This window comes from Ahaetulla prasina, chromosome 2, assembly GCF_028640845.1.
Source record: "Ahaetulla prasina isolate Xishuangbanna chromosome 2, ASM2864084v1, whole genome shotgun sequence".
Taxonomy (NCBI): Eukaryota; Metazoa; Chordata; class Lepidosauria; order Squamata; family Colubridae; genus Ahaetulla; species Ahaetulla prasina.
The window spans coordinates 161215272-161231622 of record NC_080540.1 but is presented as its reverse complement, the minus strand read 5'-3'; the positions used below and the strand labels follow the sequence as shown (position 1 = coordinate 161231622).

The 16351-nt window shown below is 43.3% G+C and overlaps 1 protein-coding gene across 4 annotated transcripts in view; it reads right to left on the bottom strand.

Moving 5' to 3' along the window:
- The window catches only part of SP1 (Sp1 transcription factor), a 37507-nt gene extending 31351 nt beyond the window's left edge, over positions 1–6156 (bottom strand). The window contains exons 1-3 of one of the 4 annotated variants that reach the window (XM_058165768.1): positions 6018–6156; positions 3219–3307; positions 1048–2467 (exon numbers count right to left, since the gene is read on the bottom strand). In XM_058165768.1, the coding sequence (XP_058021751.1) occupies positions 1048–2467; positions 3219–3307; positions 6018–6024 (1516 nt within the window). In that variant the 5' untranslated portion in view covers positions 6025–6156. Of the gene's footprint in view, positions 1–1047; positions 2468–3218; positions 3308–3595; positions 4009–5580; positions 5769–6017 lie in introns of those variants that run through there. The other 3 variants (XM_058165769.1, XM_058165766.1, XM_058165767.1) reach the window with 3 other exon arrangements.
- Positions 6157–16351: the final 10195 nt, after the last annotated feature.

Genomic DNA, 16351 nt, shown 5'->3' with positions numbered 1-16351 from the left:
CTCAAATATTCACATATGACATAATATGCCTTATTCCACATAGCTGAATGTGTGTCACAACGTTATAGCCTTAAAATTCTTTCCATATATTTTATCCAACTAAGAAGGTGCATGACAGTTAGTCTAGCAAATGCCAATCTAGCCCTCCATGCAGGTCACTACATTCACTACTGAATGAATTTTGAGGCTCTACACATGAATTGTGGTATGTCATGGTTGCCATAACATACTGTATGTGGTCTCTCCATCAAATTATATTGATAGGATCCTAAACATGTTTAAACATTTTCTTTGTAATAGCAAAAATCTCATGGAATTACTCCAAGGTGGTAATTGCCACATTGCCACAAGCCCCTAGTTCAAAATGGTTCTGTGATCTATTAGATTTTCTATATACAGTACTGTACCTAATAATGCTAGATGACTAACTCCTCACATAGTGATAAATAGAACATAATGATAGTCAGTTGCCATTCATAGCGTGAATGACCATCTAAATCCAACCTGAACATTATTTCTCAGTAAAAAAAATACAGCACAGCGAAGAAATATAAAGTGTTGTAACTGATAATTCTTGGCAGAATTTTCTTTTAAAAGTACAGCAGATATTACAGGAGATATATCTCTTTACCATACTTTTAAAAGTTCTGAAGGCAGCCCCCTTCAACTTTTGACAGACTCATGTAACCTTAAAATAAAAATGTTTTCTTAAAAAAACCGTTATTTCTTGATGTGAAAAAGTTAAGAATTAGAAATGCAGGCTTTTTTAGATTGTTTCTTCATGTCCAACCTTCAGTACACGTGTTCTTTATTTTCCAGTTTATTCCTTCAGTAAAGAAAACTTTGTTTAAATAACAATTTAAAATGAATAATGTACATGGAAATCAACAACATGCACTATGACAGGGATGTCAAACTCCTGGCCCATGGGCTGGATTGTGTCATGCGCTGGCCACGCCCACGCCTGTGAAGGGGGGGGGAAGTCCCGATACGTCACGTGACGCCACAAGTTTGACATCCCTGCACTATGAGAACCTCCTTACTTACCAGTGGCATTGGCAATGGTGAGAGGGAGCCCTTGCAGCTGATGAACTTGGATGCCAGATCCCAGGGCCCCAAGGTTGATAGTCTGAAGGCCTGGTACAGAGGATAACTGAGCGGCATTTACCGTGACTGTGCCACTGGGTAGAGAGGCAGAAGCTATAGGGGTGAGTGTTGTGCTGGTGCTCCCCGTCTGCCCCAGGGACACCCCTTGCACGGGAGCCAAAGCGATTGTCTGAGCTTGCGGATTCTGGACCTGAAGATTTTGAAGTTGAATAGTTTGCCAGCTGACTTGTCCATTTGGCCCTACAGTGGGCGTTCGAATAAAGATTGGACCAGTGTTGGGGAGTGCCTGGATCTGCAGGTTCTGCAGGGCATCTTGAGGAGCAAAGGTCTGGCTGCCTTGTCCTCCTTGAACAAGTTGAGGCTGCACTAGGATCTGCTGGTGGTGGTGGTTTTGATCAATATCTTTCTGTTGTCCTTGTTGGACTGCAACTTGCACAGCATCGGCATTCTGAGTGCTGTTTGTCCTCTGCGGTGTTTGCACCTGAACGTTTGTTCCCACACTGCCACTAGTTGAAAAATTCATGATGCCCAAATTACTGGTGGTGGTAGTGGCACTATAGTTGTTAGCAGTGGTGAAAAAGGAGGCAGTACTGGCTTGAGTCGCAGCCACGCTGGAGGAACTGATTGACGTGACAGAAACTGGCTGAGAGCTGTTCTCTGGAGAGCTAGAATTGCTTAGAGTAACTGACTGAGAGGTGGGGGCCAAGCTGGCAGCAATGCTGTTGACAGGCAATAAGGTGATATTGCCGTTCAAAGCCAGTGGGACGTTAGTGACATACTGGGTTTGCCCTGAGAGAGCATTTACTCCCTGAATGGGGACAGCCTGCTGCAAAAGATTTGGCATGGCAGCCAAGATGTTGCCTGTGCCAGACCTGTTTGTAATGAGCTGCTGGTTAGTTCCTGGAATTATCTGTAGTTGGCCAGAGGCATCTTGCTGGACACTAACTTGAGTGGGAGCAGTGGCAAACTGCAACTGTTGACCATCCACTGTTTGAAACTGGGGAATCACCTGATACTGAATATTCGGCAACATTCCTGATAAGCCCGTCAGAACTTGTTGGTTCTGCATATTTGAGGTGGCAGCAACCACATACTGCCCAGTGGTGGCAGCTCGGTTTTTGGAAGATGAATCGTTGTCTTCATTGCCGTTATTCCCCAGATCTTTGGGAGAATCAGAAGTTCCAGAAGCAGTGGAAATTATCTGCCAGCCATTTGCATTTTGAGAGATTTGAGTTGCAGAAGCAAGATCCAGTTCACTTGAGCCTCCCTGTTGCCCCTGTAAACCATCAGAGTTGTCATTGGGAGATTCAATCCTGCTGCATGTGGCTGCTAGCAGGGCCAGAGGAGAAGGCTGAGACTCCTGTCAGGAAATAAAGAGCAAGACAGGAGGAGTCAAGTATCTGGCCATCCCAAACGACAGTATAAAACAACAGCAATTGGAAGGAGCACAAGAAGGAAGCCAATTAATAGATGATTTGCCAATCTCCTAAAGCAGTGACTGTACACTGCTTTAACAAACCTAAAACATCAACAACCAACATCTAATAAAATAAACACCCCTCATCACTCAGGTTAGACTATTTTACTCAGAAATATTCACTTTGAGCTTGGATCAAACAATTTTAGACTCACACAATCTTTTATGAGAAAGTAGAAATTCCAACATCGCAGAAATACTAATAAAATGTTGACGAATCTTTAACCTCCAGACACTGTAAATGCTTCCAACACTGGAAATTTTTAAGAAGGGATTGGACAATCATTTGTCTGAAGCAGTATAGAGTCTCCTGCCTAAGCATGGGGTTGGACTAGAAGACCTCCAAGTCCCTTCCAACTCTGTTATTCTGTTAACCTAACCTGTGTTACTCATCCCCTAACTCAAGAACTGTTAAGTTTATCATCACTTTTTCAACTGTGACTTTAATTATAGAGGACTGCAAAAATATTAAATATTTTTTTAAAAACTGCAAAAATGAGCAATCAACCTTTTTCAAAGAAAAAGAAGAGAATGTTCCATCACTACATATATTAAAAACCAAAGGAATCTTTCTATTGCAATTTGAGATCTTCCCCCCCCCCACAACCCATCTCCCCTCAGAAGTCTTACTTACCTGGGCCTCACAGTTTCCTCCATCATTACTGCAGCTTTCATCCACCTTCTCAGTCTTGATAACAACCATGTCTTCTGAAATATCATGATCTGCATGGAAATTAGAGAATAAGAAAATGAATAAATAGTTAAATAAATTATATAAAACGTAGTTCTTTCAAGAGGAAGCAGAAGGGCACACACCTTATTTAAAAATTTAGCATTAGCATTAGATTCTATGTAGCATACAGATAGTCTTCGACTTACAACACTTCACTTAGTGACCATTCAAAGTTACAATGGCACTGAAAAAAGTGACAATCTTTTTTCACACTTATGACCATTGCAGTATCCCCACGGTCATGTGATTTACATTCAAATGCTTGAAAACTGACTCACATTTATGACAGTTGCAGTGTCCCAGGGTCATGTGATCAGCTTTTGCAACCTTCTGATAAACAAAGTCAACGGGGAAATCGGTTTCACTTAACAACTGTGTTACTAATTGAACTTCAGTGATTCACTTAACAAATATGGCAACAAAAGTCATAAAATGGGGCTCACTTAATAAATTTGTCACTTAGCAACATACATTTTGGGCTCAGTTGTGGTCGTAAATTGAGGACTAACTGTATTGGGCAGCAAGAGATTTTTTTATTTAAAAATACAGATTTAAAAATGAAGGTCTTCATCAGACGCTAAATAAAGTGGTACACTCAACACAAAATAAAGCATTGTGACTATAGATTATGCACTTTGGAATACACACACACACACAGCATTTAGAATTTGTCTTTAATCTAGCACCATAATGGAGTACACCATAGTTAAGATCCCTAAGAGGGAAAGTGGTCAAGAGAACACTGAAATATAAAGTGTCAATAAAGACAGTGTAATCCAGTGAGCAATTCAAATTTAACTACAAAAATCCTATGCTCACATTTTTAATAAACAGTAAACAGGCCAAGCCATCTTACACGACTGTTTAAAGAACCAGAAAGGATATGATATACTACTTCCCAATCTCAAGGTACAACAAATGGCTATGATTAAAATTTAAAGCGCAACTTTGCATTAGCATCCCGGAAAAACTGTATCCACTGCTCATCAGCAAGGAAAATAAAATGAGGCAAAGTGATCATGAAGAATTGTTGTCAAGACCCGGAATAAAAATATCCAAAGAGGGGTTCTTATGACCAAATCAGATTTTGCTATTAATTGCTGCAGTACACATTCACAAACATTCATAAAAAGAAAACATCCCAGGAGGTGGAGATTGGTATTGCGTCATATTTACAGCCTTCTCCCTCACCCCGCACTGCCTTGGCCACTTCCTCATGCCGATGATGCAAAAACCAACCGGATTTCAAGCCTCGGAAAAAACTCACATTAAATAAATGCCAGAGATCTGTTTACTACTTCTTTTTTTGTGTGTGTAGCGTCCCTTAACAAGAAGAGTCTCAAGGTGGCTAGACATCTTTTTAAAAAAAAACAAAACCCGCTGTTATGAAAATACTCGTTTTCTCTAAAGTTGCTTCAGAGTTCAAGTTGCTATTTATTATTATTATTATTATAAAAAAACCAAAAACAGCTGCACTTTGGCAGCCCTCTTCATCATAAACTCTTCATCATAAACGCTCATCTCTGCAGGACCAAATACCAAGTCTCTGGGTAAAAAAGGCAGATGCCAAAGGCATCTCTGTGACGGCTAGGAGGAAAAAAGGGGAAGTAGTAGCATGAGTCACTCCCAAAGGGGCGTAGGAGTATGCAAACTTCTGACTTGCAGCTGGTTCAATACGGAGTTTCTGCCCCCAAGTAAGTGTACACAAAGCAAAGCCAGTGCCAAACCTAACCATTCCCGACTTTACAATTTCCTCGCCCAGGAAAGGGCTTTTTTTTTTTTTTTTTGTATTTAAAGCAGCCCGGCATATCTCACACGCCAATGTTAACAATAATCATCTTAAAAAAAAACAACACGCCGCCGCCTCCCTTTGCATCGGAATCTGAGAGAAAAGAGGCCTAGCTAAATCTTTGTGGAGTTGACCCTGCGAGTTTGCACTTCTTTTTCTTCTCCTCCCCCCACCCCCCAACTTTTATTTTTTCTCCTAAGAGCAGAAGCAGAGGGTGGATTTCTTCATATTTTGGGCACGGTACCAAACAAGGCCTTATCGTTTCTCAGAAGTGCCTCCGGCCTTCCTGGGAAGCCAACACAGGGCCTCTCCGGAACTGCAAGTTTGGCCCCCTCCCCCCCCTTCCACTTTGCACATGGCCCGAAGCCCTCTCTCTCTCTCCCCCTTCGGCTTCTAAAGCTTCGAAGCATGGATCCAAAGGAAAGGGGGGGGGATGGGATGGTGGGATATGGGGGGGACACACCATATACATACACAGAGGCTTTTAACGTTTCCCTCGCTACTTTTTCTCTTCCTCCTCCTCCCTCCTTCTCCGGCCTCGCCTGCGTTTCCCTCCCAACCTCGGGCAGCAGCACCCGAGAGAGGTAGACGGAGGATCCATCCGGCTCCGCCGCTTCTTTCCAGCGGAGAAATTCCAGCCCCCACCTGGTCCCGCCCGATCCTCCTCCTCCCTGAGGCAGCGCTGCCCTCCCTTCCCATGGCCGCTTCCTCCACCCTCCATCGCAAGCCCCGCTCCCCTCCTCGGGGCCCCTCCCCCAAAAGGCTTCCCCTACCACGGCTTCCCCTCCCCAGGATCGTTACCCCTCCCCCGTTCGGATCTCCCCCCCGCCCGGGGGGCTTGGTCTGGGCGGGGCGGGAAAAAGAGAAAGAAGGCGGCGCCCCCCGCCCGGCCACGATGGTCCCTTCCTTACCGCTCATGTTGGCTGACGGGGAAGGCTAACCTAAGTGGTGCCGGAGGGGTGGGCGGGGCGGGGGCAGCGAAGTCGGTGACGAGGCAGCCTAACCCCACCGGTGACCGCCAAAGGGTTGGCGAAGGGAGGGAGCTGCGCCGACACGGCCCAAGCCCAGGGGCACGCCTCCTGCCGCTCTGCCCAATCACAAAGCCTGAAGGAAGCTCCGGAAGGCGGTACTAGCGGTGAATGACGTGTCCCCCGACTATTCAAGCAAAGCAAGGCGGGGCTTGGAGCGGGAATGGTGGTGGTGGTGGGTGAAGAAAATTGAAACAGATTACGAAGAGCTCGGTGGTGGCACCCCTTCCAGGAAACGCCTCTGAGCGAGGCTCCGCCCCATGGAGAGAGGGTGGAGCTTTCGACCGAGCGTTCGAGTAACACGGGCGAGGAAAGGACGAAAAGAGACAGGAGTAACTGACGTCGCGGTCTGCCAATCGGCTGTCGCGTCAAGTTTTCGGAAGCTTCGCGCTATGAGGAAATCGTACCGCTTGACTCGTGACCGACCTGTTTGTAACCCAATCGGAGGTCGAGAAGGCCGCGCGAGGTTTTCATGAAAGGAAAAGAAGGCGGAGACAGGACAGGAAATGACATGCGCGGCGGCTACGGAGAGCCTAGTTGAGGGAAAAGAAGCCTTTCCGAGCGGTTAAGCGCTGAGCCGAAGGGCAGCAACAACAGGGAGGCGGAAACCTGCCTACTCCAATGAGGGACGCGGACGGCCTTAAATTGGCCAATGGGGGATGACGGAGCTCGTGGGCCTTAGCAAAAAGTGACGGATGTGGTGCCATTTTAGCTCGGGTGTGGAAAGCGAGGTTCCGCTTTTGCCTCCATTTAATGAAAGCGTTATGTAACGGCTAGTGACGCTTGACCTGTTTACTGGGAATTGGTGAAATGGGGGGTTGGCACCCGGCCACCCATTCAATGGTTTCGCTAGAGTTTCTCTTACCTGCCAGTGCAAAGAAGGTGTTTAAAAAAAAGAAGAAAAGGGATTGGCGTTCACAGTACTTAAGCTTTTGCTTGCTCCCGTCAGTGAAGCACGCCTTTTTCAAGAAAAGAAGAAATGCAATTAGTCTCGTTAAGGGGCACTTTTCACAAGTTGAAAGATATTTCTTATATGTTGATAAACAACACATTCGGATAACATAAAATTGCTCATGCTACAAATCAGGTTGCAGGCTCTTCCTGTAATGCCTTGTTAGATAATGTGTACAATAAAAGGGTGAACTACAGGTAGTCCTCGACTTACAAGTGTTCACTTAGTGACAGGTTACAAAGTTACCATCAAAGTTACAATGGCACTGAAAAAAGTTTTTTCACAGTTACGACCTTGGCAAAACTCACTTAAATGTTTCACTTAACCACAGAAATTTTGGGTTCAATTATGAGTGGAGGAGTACCTGTACAAAGGAAACTAACATGATTGAATGCTAATATATTTGCATTTTAAAAAGTGTAAAAATATTCTTTTCAATCATTTTGTTGTTAGTTGCGAAGTCGTGTCCGACCCATCGCGACACCATGGACAACGTTCCTCCATGTCTTCCTGTCCTCTACCATCCTCGAGTCCATTTAAGCTCACGCCTACTGCTTCAGTGACTCCATCCAGTCACATTCATTTCATTTAGCCTGCAGCATTTTTCATTAACCATTATTCTAATTAATACTTTAATATGAGTTGTAGTAGTAGATACATGATAGTTTTTCAAATTCACGGCCTACAAAATAATACTTCAAGCTATAAAAATGATTTCGGGCACTGCAGGCAGCCTCGCATACTGTGGTTTAAGACAACAACTGTTCCTTAGGCCTCAGAAAATTGTGCCTGCTGACAGTTTTCAACCCAAACTCCCTGCCCTTTTTATATTATGATTAAATGAATGGGAACTCAGAATGCTGCAAAGCACTCTGGAAGCATATCCTGTATTTCCAATAATGTTTCTTGTACCCTCATAGATCTCAAAGTGTTTTTTTAGAAAATAGATGGTAGGTAGCTGCACAGCTTCAAATAAACTCTACATTATTTAATAGGAAAAGCAATAACCTGCCAATATAGGTAGTACAATATCCTGTGTCTCCCTCCGTGGGTCAGTTGGCAAATTTTCTATTATACAGTACATTGGAAAACTTGCTGGCCCTATGTCATATAAACTAGGATTGTAATTTCAGTGTCTTCAGTACAGTAGTCAAATGTCACGAGTTATGTGTGGCGATCCAGGTTCAGAATTTCCTAATGAAACTTGGGACAATTTTGGATCAGTAACCTTATTTCAGTTTGTTTTACCCAAAAAGTCAATTATATCTTGACAAAATAAAATAAATAAATAAATAAATAAAAATAGAAAGCAATAGAAATATCTACATATGCTTCCTGTTCTTTGAAGGAAATGTGGGAAATAAAGTTTGTAAATAAAGAATATGAAAGTCAATTTTCTTTTTTTTCCCCATAACATTTTTATTGAGTTATAAAGTAATATAAAATACAAAGTACAATGTAAATAGGAAAGGAGTGGGGAGGGAAAGGGGAAGGAAAGATAAGAAAAAAAGAAAAAGAAGCATTGACTTCCGACAATGAGAGGCAATTTTCTGTAGTGGTTAAGACAGGCTAGAAACCAGGAGACTGAGTTCTAGTGCCCTTTAGGCACAAAATCAGCTGCCTTGGGCTAGTCACTTTCTCTCAGCCCCAGGAAGCAGGCAATGGCAAACAACTTATGAAAAACCCTGCCAAGAAAACTGCTGGTTACTTGGCCAGGCAGTCTCCAAAAATCAAGCATAATTGAATGGAAAAAATAAAAATACTTATTTGTATAAATGGATAGGATAGAAAAGTAAGGTGGGAATCTTCTGTTTTAACCACTGAATTTAACAGTAGTAGTGTTTAAGCCTACAACTCTTCATTTCAAAGTACTATACTATAAATTATGTAGAAAATAAGCATATTAATGGTTCCAGAGATGAAATGCTAGATGTGCTTCTTGAGAACCTGAATCCTTATAATAATGCTTTCAGAAAGGCATTGTTTCTACTACCATCATTCTACTACATCATTCTACTACATTGTTTCTACTACCATCACGGATCCGCTGTTAGACCCCTTGCAATTTGCATACCGAGCAAATAGATCAACAGATGATGCTGTTAATATGGCTCTGCACTACATCTTACAACATCTTGAATCTCCAAAGACCTATGTACAGGTCCTCTTTGAAGACTTTAGTTCAGCATTCAATACCATCATTCCAGACACTCTTCTAACTAAGCTAAACCAACTACAAGTACCTGAACATACTTGTAAGTGGATCATAAGCTTCCTAACAAACAGGAAGCAGCAGGTAAAGCTAAGCGGGATCACTTCAGATACCTGTACAATTAGCACAGGGGCCCCCCAAGGCTGTGTGCTCTCCCCACTTCTCTCTGTATACCAATGACTGCATCTCCAACGATCCATCTGTTAAGCTACTGAAGTTTGCAGATGACACAACAGTGATCGGTCTCATTCGAGACAATGATGAATCCGCATATAGATGTGAGGTCGAACGACTAGCCTTGTGGTGCAACCAAAACAATCTGGAACTGAACACACTCAAAACCGTAGAAATGGTGGTAGACTTTAGGAGAAACCCTTCCATACTTCCACCTCTCACAATGCAGCTCACCAGCTCAAATCCCCCTGCAACTCAGACTAATCTGAGCACAACCAAGCCCCCACCCAAACAGGACACATCCCCAGCCAATCAGAGCACAAAAAACCCCCCAGCCAATCAAAGCACAACCAAGCTCCCACCCAATCAGTTCAAACCCCCACTAGCAGTTAAAAGGAAGAAACAGCTGCAATCACACATTGCTCCCAGAAGCACGAAGCTGAAGCCTGAAGAAGACGATGTCGAAACGTTGCCAAGACACTTCTAATTTTACGCGGGAGAAAACCCGAATAACCAAACCATCCAAGACGGAGTGGCTGTGGATGCCGGCGTCACGGCACAGTCAGCTTACCCCATTGCTGACTGTGGGGGGGGGAAATCGTTGGCCCCCAGGGAATCGGTGCGCAATTTAGGTGTTCTCCTGGATGTACAGCTGTCTTTAGAAAACCATTTGACGGCCGTCACCAGGGGAGCTTTTTATCAGGTCCGCCTGATTTGCCAATTGCGCCCTTTCCTGGACCGGGACTCGTTATGCACAGTCACTCATGCCCTCGTCACTTCCCACCTGGATTACTGCAATGGTCTCTACATGGGGCTCCCCTTGAAGAGTACCTGGAGGCTCCAACTGGTACAGAATGCGGCCGCGCAGGGGATTGAGGGAGCTCCTTGTAGCTCCCATGTAACACCTCTCCTGCGCAGGCTGCATTGGTTGCCGGTGGTCTTCCGGGTGCGCTTCAAGGTGTTGGTTATCACCTTTACAGTGCTCCATGGCATCGGACCGGGATATTTACGGGACCGCCTGCTGCCGCCAGTTACCTCCCATCGTCCGGTGCGTCCAGTGCGCTCTCACAGGGAGGGCCTCCTTAGGGTGCCGTTGGCCAACCAATGTCGGCTGGTGACCCCCAGGGGAAGAGCGTTCTCTGTGGGGGCCCCAGCTTTGTGGAACGAGCTGCTGGTGGGACTCCGTCTTCTCCCTGATCTTCAGACCTTTAAATGCGAGCTCAAGACTTTCTTTTTTCACCAAGTGGGGCTGGCCTGATTGATTGATTTTAATATTTGAGGGTTTTACCAGGCTTCTTAACAGGGGTTTTTATCTTTTGTAATTTTTTATCTAATATTTTTAAGTATACAGCGGTTAAATTAGATTTTTAATCTTGTTACGGTATTTTAAATTGTTTTTGGATTATTGTTGTTTTATTTTCTGTACACCGCCCTGAGTCTTCGGAGAAGGGCGGTATAAAAATGTGAATAAATAAATAAATAAATAAAAACCTACATATGTTTGTGGTCGTGCTACATCTTCATAGTGGGTGTCTGTCTGCTGTATGTATGGATTGGAGGGGTTTGAAATGGCTAATGTTGCAGCTACGGTCTGGCTTCTGGTCCTTGGTCGTGCTTCCTGATCAGTGTGGGTTTGGGTCTGCTTTCTGGGTGGATGTGTGGTGGTGACATCTTGTGTGGACCTCGTGAGTGTGGGTCTGGTGTCATTCCTCGTGTTAGGGACTCGTTTGTCAATAAGGGCAGGTTTCCAAATGGCTGGTAGGCGGGAGGTATCATCTCGTTTGTTCATGCTGTGTGGGCGTTTTTCTATCTCGATGGCTTCTCTGATTCTCCAAACAACAGCAATGCAACTCACCAGCTCAAATCCCCCTGCAACTCACATTAATCTGAGCACAACCAAGCCCCCACCCTGATTTGGATTTCACTGACCCGGCCGTCAGTAGAGGAGTGGGACATGACAACAACCAAGCCCCCACCCAAACAGGACACACCCCTATCCAATCAGAGCACAAAAAAAACCCCATCCAATCAGAGCACAACCAAGCTCCCATCCAATCAGTTCAAACCCCCACTAGCAGTTAAAAGGAAGAAACAGCTGCAATCACACATTGCTCCCAGAAGCACGAAGCTGAAGCCTGAAGATGACGAATGAGACTTCGTCAAAACGTCGCCAAGACACTTCCAATTTTACGCGGGAGAAAACCCGAATAACCAAAGACAGACAGACAGACAGACAGATATATATATATATATATATATATATATATATAGTTACCACAGCATTGAAAAAAGTAACATGACCATTTTTCACACTTACGACCGTTTCAGCGTCCCCATGATCATGTGATTTACAATAGAATGCTTGACAACTGATTCACATTTATGACGGTCACAGTGTCCCAGGGTCATGTGATCCCCTTTTGCAATCTTCTGACAAGCAGAGTCAATGGAGAAGCCGGATTCACTTAACAACCGTGTTACTACTTGAACAACTTCAGTGATTCACTTAACAAATGTGGCAAGAAAAGTCGTAAAATGGGGCAAAACCCAGTTAACAAATTTCTAACTTAGCAACATAAATATTGGGCTCAACTGTGGTCACAAATTGAGGAGTATCTATTCTGAGGGAAGGGGGAACCGGCTCTTTACCTCACTTAATAAAACTCTTTTCCCTCATCCTTCAGGCACTGGAAGAGCTAGCACCAAAACAACTTGCTTCCCCTTTTACTCTTCCCTGGCTTTTCTTGCCATGGACTTTCCATCTTCTCCACTGCTTCTCTTGGCATTGGTGGCAGGAAAAATGGGGCTGCATGGGTGGGGGGAGGAGAGAGCTGCCAGAGAACCACTCTGGCTGTCAGTTCTCTTATCCATACTTGAGTGATCAGTCTGTGGAACTGGAGAATTGACCGGAAAAAATATATATAAAGAATGGCAATCATCTGCTTCCAGTAACTGGCAGAAGACATGCCTGGCCTGCCTTTCTCCTCCCTTCTGCCTCTTGCATGAATAGGGGATCTCTTTTGCTTCACTCTTGAGGCAGAAAATGTGGTCAGTGCACGTTTAAACCAGCATACCTTTCACTGTCTCCTGCACTGGAGAGCTGTGTTTGGATGTTTCCTTATGGAAGAATTCTCTAACTGGGCTAACAGTGGCTGGCAGGATCGCATTCCTTTTTTAAAAAATGGCTGTTCTATGGCAATATTTACAATTCAGCTAAACCATTGGCAGATGAAGCAATTCCGGCTACCGTATTGCATCTCTTTCAGGAAATAGTTTTACTTGTGAAGTTTATAAAGGCAGAGGTCACTCCCAGAAAAAAACAAGGAGAAAAAAAGGCACTTGCTCCTCCCCTTCTTTGAAAAAGAGAGTAGTGTAGGACCTTTGCCAGTTGCATTGCAGATTCCTGGAACTAATCGGCAGATTTTGTAGCTTGGAATTGCCTTTAAGAGCTTGCTAGCTAAAACTGGATTGGTCATGGCAATAACTCAAAAGAACCTTAATCCAATCTCTTGTTGATTACTGCATAATTTCTACTACTTAAGTAGACAAGTATGAGGAAGAAGAGTTGGAGTAAGTAGGAGCTGCCTCTGGAAGATCCAAGCATGATCTCTGGGTCTGGATCTGCCAACCCATCTAGAACTGCTGCTTGTTTCAAACTCTAGTTTGGCAACAGCAGGGTTTGGCTTACCACAGATTTTGTCTACTAAAAATGGCTGTTCAGAAGCGTTTGACTAGTCTGAAGCTATTGAGTCATAATTGCAAAGAATTGCCTGTTTGCTAAAAATACAGATTTTACCTAACATCTTTTACAACAATTATATCTCCCTGGGGTGATAGAACAGAGTTAAGCTGCCTTCCTCTGTTATTATGGTAGTAAATAGTTATAATTGGGGAGAGGAAGGATATAGTTTGTGAAAAAGGAATGGAAATAGGAGAACCGTATCCTGTTGGTTTCCATAGGGGAAGAGAGAGGCTTATTTTGTAGTCCCCCAATCCAAGCAGTTCCATACAGTTATGCTAAATTACAATGGAATTACTTATGGAAGCTCATATGATGAACTAAAAACCTATATTTAATTGGAAGTGTATTTTATCCCAATTTAAATTCTGCTCCCACAGCCACCCTCTTATACATTGCTGTTCATAAGTAAGTCCCATTAAGTTCATTTTGTCTTGTTTTCTAGTAAATGCGTAGAATTCAGGCTAATTTTGCTGAAATTATAATATTTCAGTTTAGGCACGTTTGGTTTCTCCATAGTCAGTAAAATTTCCTTTTGCTCCTGTATCCTGCCTTCTCTTGAATCATTTCCATATTTTCTTCTTCCGTAATATAATTATTTAGAATTAGGATATCAGAATGAATGAGGAGTTCCTCTAAGATCATAATTGAATACTTGTTTAGAAGTAGTGAGAACAGCTTCGGGTTTTTTTTTAAAAAAAATGTCAATGGAGATTCTCAGTCATCCAGATCATAGCTGTCCCAAAGGGGCTCTTTTCAAGAGGCAGAAACCAGAAAGCCCAGTTGCCTCTTGGAAAAAGCACCTTTGGGACAGGGTTTTTTTTACTGTATTTATTTTAGGATAGGTATGTTACTTTTCTTTTTTAAAGCTAATCATAAAAGGTGATGAACATAGGAGATGAAGTATTTGTTAAGTTTATTTTAATCATACACATTAATGATTTGGGGCTTATATATTGTGAATTTAAATGTACAAAAACCCTTGGGAAAATTCAATTTTGAGAGGCAGCATACGCGGTTTTAAGATAAATAAATAAATAAATGGATAAAGTTACAGTTCCTCACTGATCTGGTTACTCTTCTTCCCACTGGGAAGTCTGAGACTAAAAGAACATGCACACGTGAATTGTAAAAACAGAGGAAATGCTTTTTTACAAACTGGCCTTTAGAACTGCTCTAGCAATTTATTGGCTCTCAATCATGTGAGTGGAGACATTTTTTTAGGTTCTTTCCCAGGGAAACAATCTAGAGGGGAAAAAACAATTTTGTGATGCCATCCAACTGGCCCTGTTAGGCAGTTTTACATGTAAGTGTGACATATAACAACATCATGGGAAGCTTTTCCTATCATTTTCTAGTAATGCTGTGGGAAACTTCCTTCTTTCCTGAAAACAGGTAATCTTGGGAATTCCAGTGTGCTCACAGATGCCTCTGAGTCCACTCAGCTTCTTCTCTATCTATCTATTTTGTTGGGTTGATTTTTATTCCATATTTCTTACTTTATAAGTGACATAAAGTGGTGAGCTCACATAATGCTCCTTCCTCCTCCTACTTTCCCAACAACAACCACCCTATGAGGTGGACTGGGCTGAGAGAGAGTGACTGGACCAAAGTCACCCAGTTGGCTTTCATGCCAAAGTCAGGACTAGAACTCACGGTCTCCTGGGTTTCTAGGTAGCACCTTTACCACCACACCAAAGTTTTTCTGTTTAATTTTTAAAAAATAATGGAATAAGGGCATTGAATGCTGCAAAGCAAAGCAGTTTCCAGCATAACCTTCATTTTCAAAAATGCTCCTAAGTTCTTTGATTTCGTCTACCCAGAAAAACCCCCTCAAACATGACCGTTCATGGGAATAGGGATCTTGATCAAAGACAGAGAGTACCTGGCTGGGGTACGGCAGCCATTTTGTTAGTGGCTCCACCCATGGCAAACAGTTTATGAGATTCTCCATAATATATCAAATGTGCTCTCCAGTGCAAAATGATTTAGTCTATGAAAGCAAGACAGGTAGTCCTCGACTTACAACAGTCCATTTAGTGACCATTCAAAGTTACAACGGCACTGAAAAAGGTGACGTATGGCCACTTTTCACACTTACGTCCATTGCAGCATCCCCAGGGTTACATGGTTTACATTCGGATGCTTGACAACTGACTCACATTTATGACAGTTGCAGTGTCTTGGGGACGTGTGATCACCTTTTGCGACCTGACAAGCAAAGTCAATGGGGAAGCCAGATTCACTTAATGACTGTGTTACCAATTTAACAACTGCAGGGATTCACTTAAAAAACGTGGCAAGAAAAGCCATAAGAAAAGGGCAAAACTCTCTTAACAAATGTCTCACTTAACAACGTAAATTCTGGGCTCAGTTGTGGTAGTACGTCGAAGACTACCTGTATTGAATTAATGAGCACTAATGGTAATTTTCTCTGCTTCCTCTAGAACAAATCCATGCAAAAGCAGACCGACAACATGGCGGTAAAAGCATGCCTTGGCTTAATACATGGAGGATTATGTGCGCTAATTATTGCTGTTCCTTGTGCCTGAAGCAAAAGGTAGAAAGAGGCATCATGTATTTGAATGCATATCACCTCCCACTGCCTACAAAGGTGTTTTGTGGATGGGGCTGATGGGCACAATTCTGCTCCCCCTTTATATATGCTCAAGTAATACGTGGAAGCTAAGAAACAGGATCTGTTTTCAGTTTCCTACCTCCAGGTTCTTGTATAAAGAAACCCTAAAGCTGCTCTTCTCAGCCATATAATGGCACAGCAAGGGAGTGACCTCTTTCCTTGTTCAGAACTAGCAAATATCAGTTTAATCACTGCAATTCATTACGCATATGAGATGATGACTCTCTTTCTAAACCTGCTTATGGAGGAAAAATGACCTACATGAAACAGCCTCAACCTCATCTTCCTTTTGACGCACATTGGAGAGGAAGGAGGCCTATCTGGGAGTGATGAGGGAAGAACTGGGTTGAGCGCGGTCTGCGGAGCGCCCACAGAGGTGTGGCTTTGTTAGCCTGAACTGCTCCAACTTGTCCTGCGAGACTTGCAGATGTAGCTTAGCAGCTCCTGGGTGGCCTGAGATATTTCAAGCAGCTGTTTGATAATGTTACCTTTTTAAGCACAA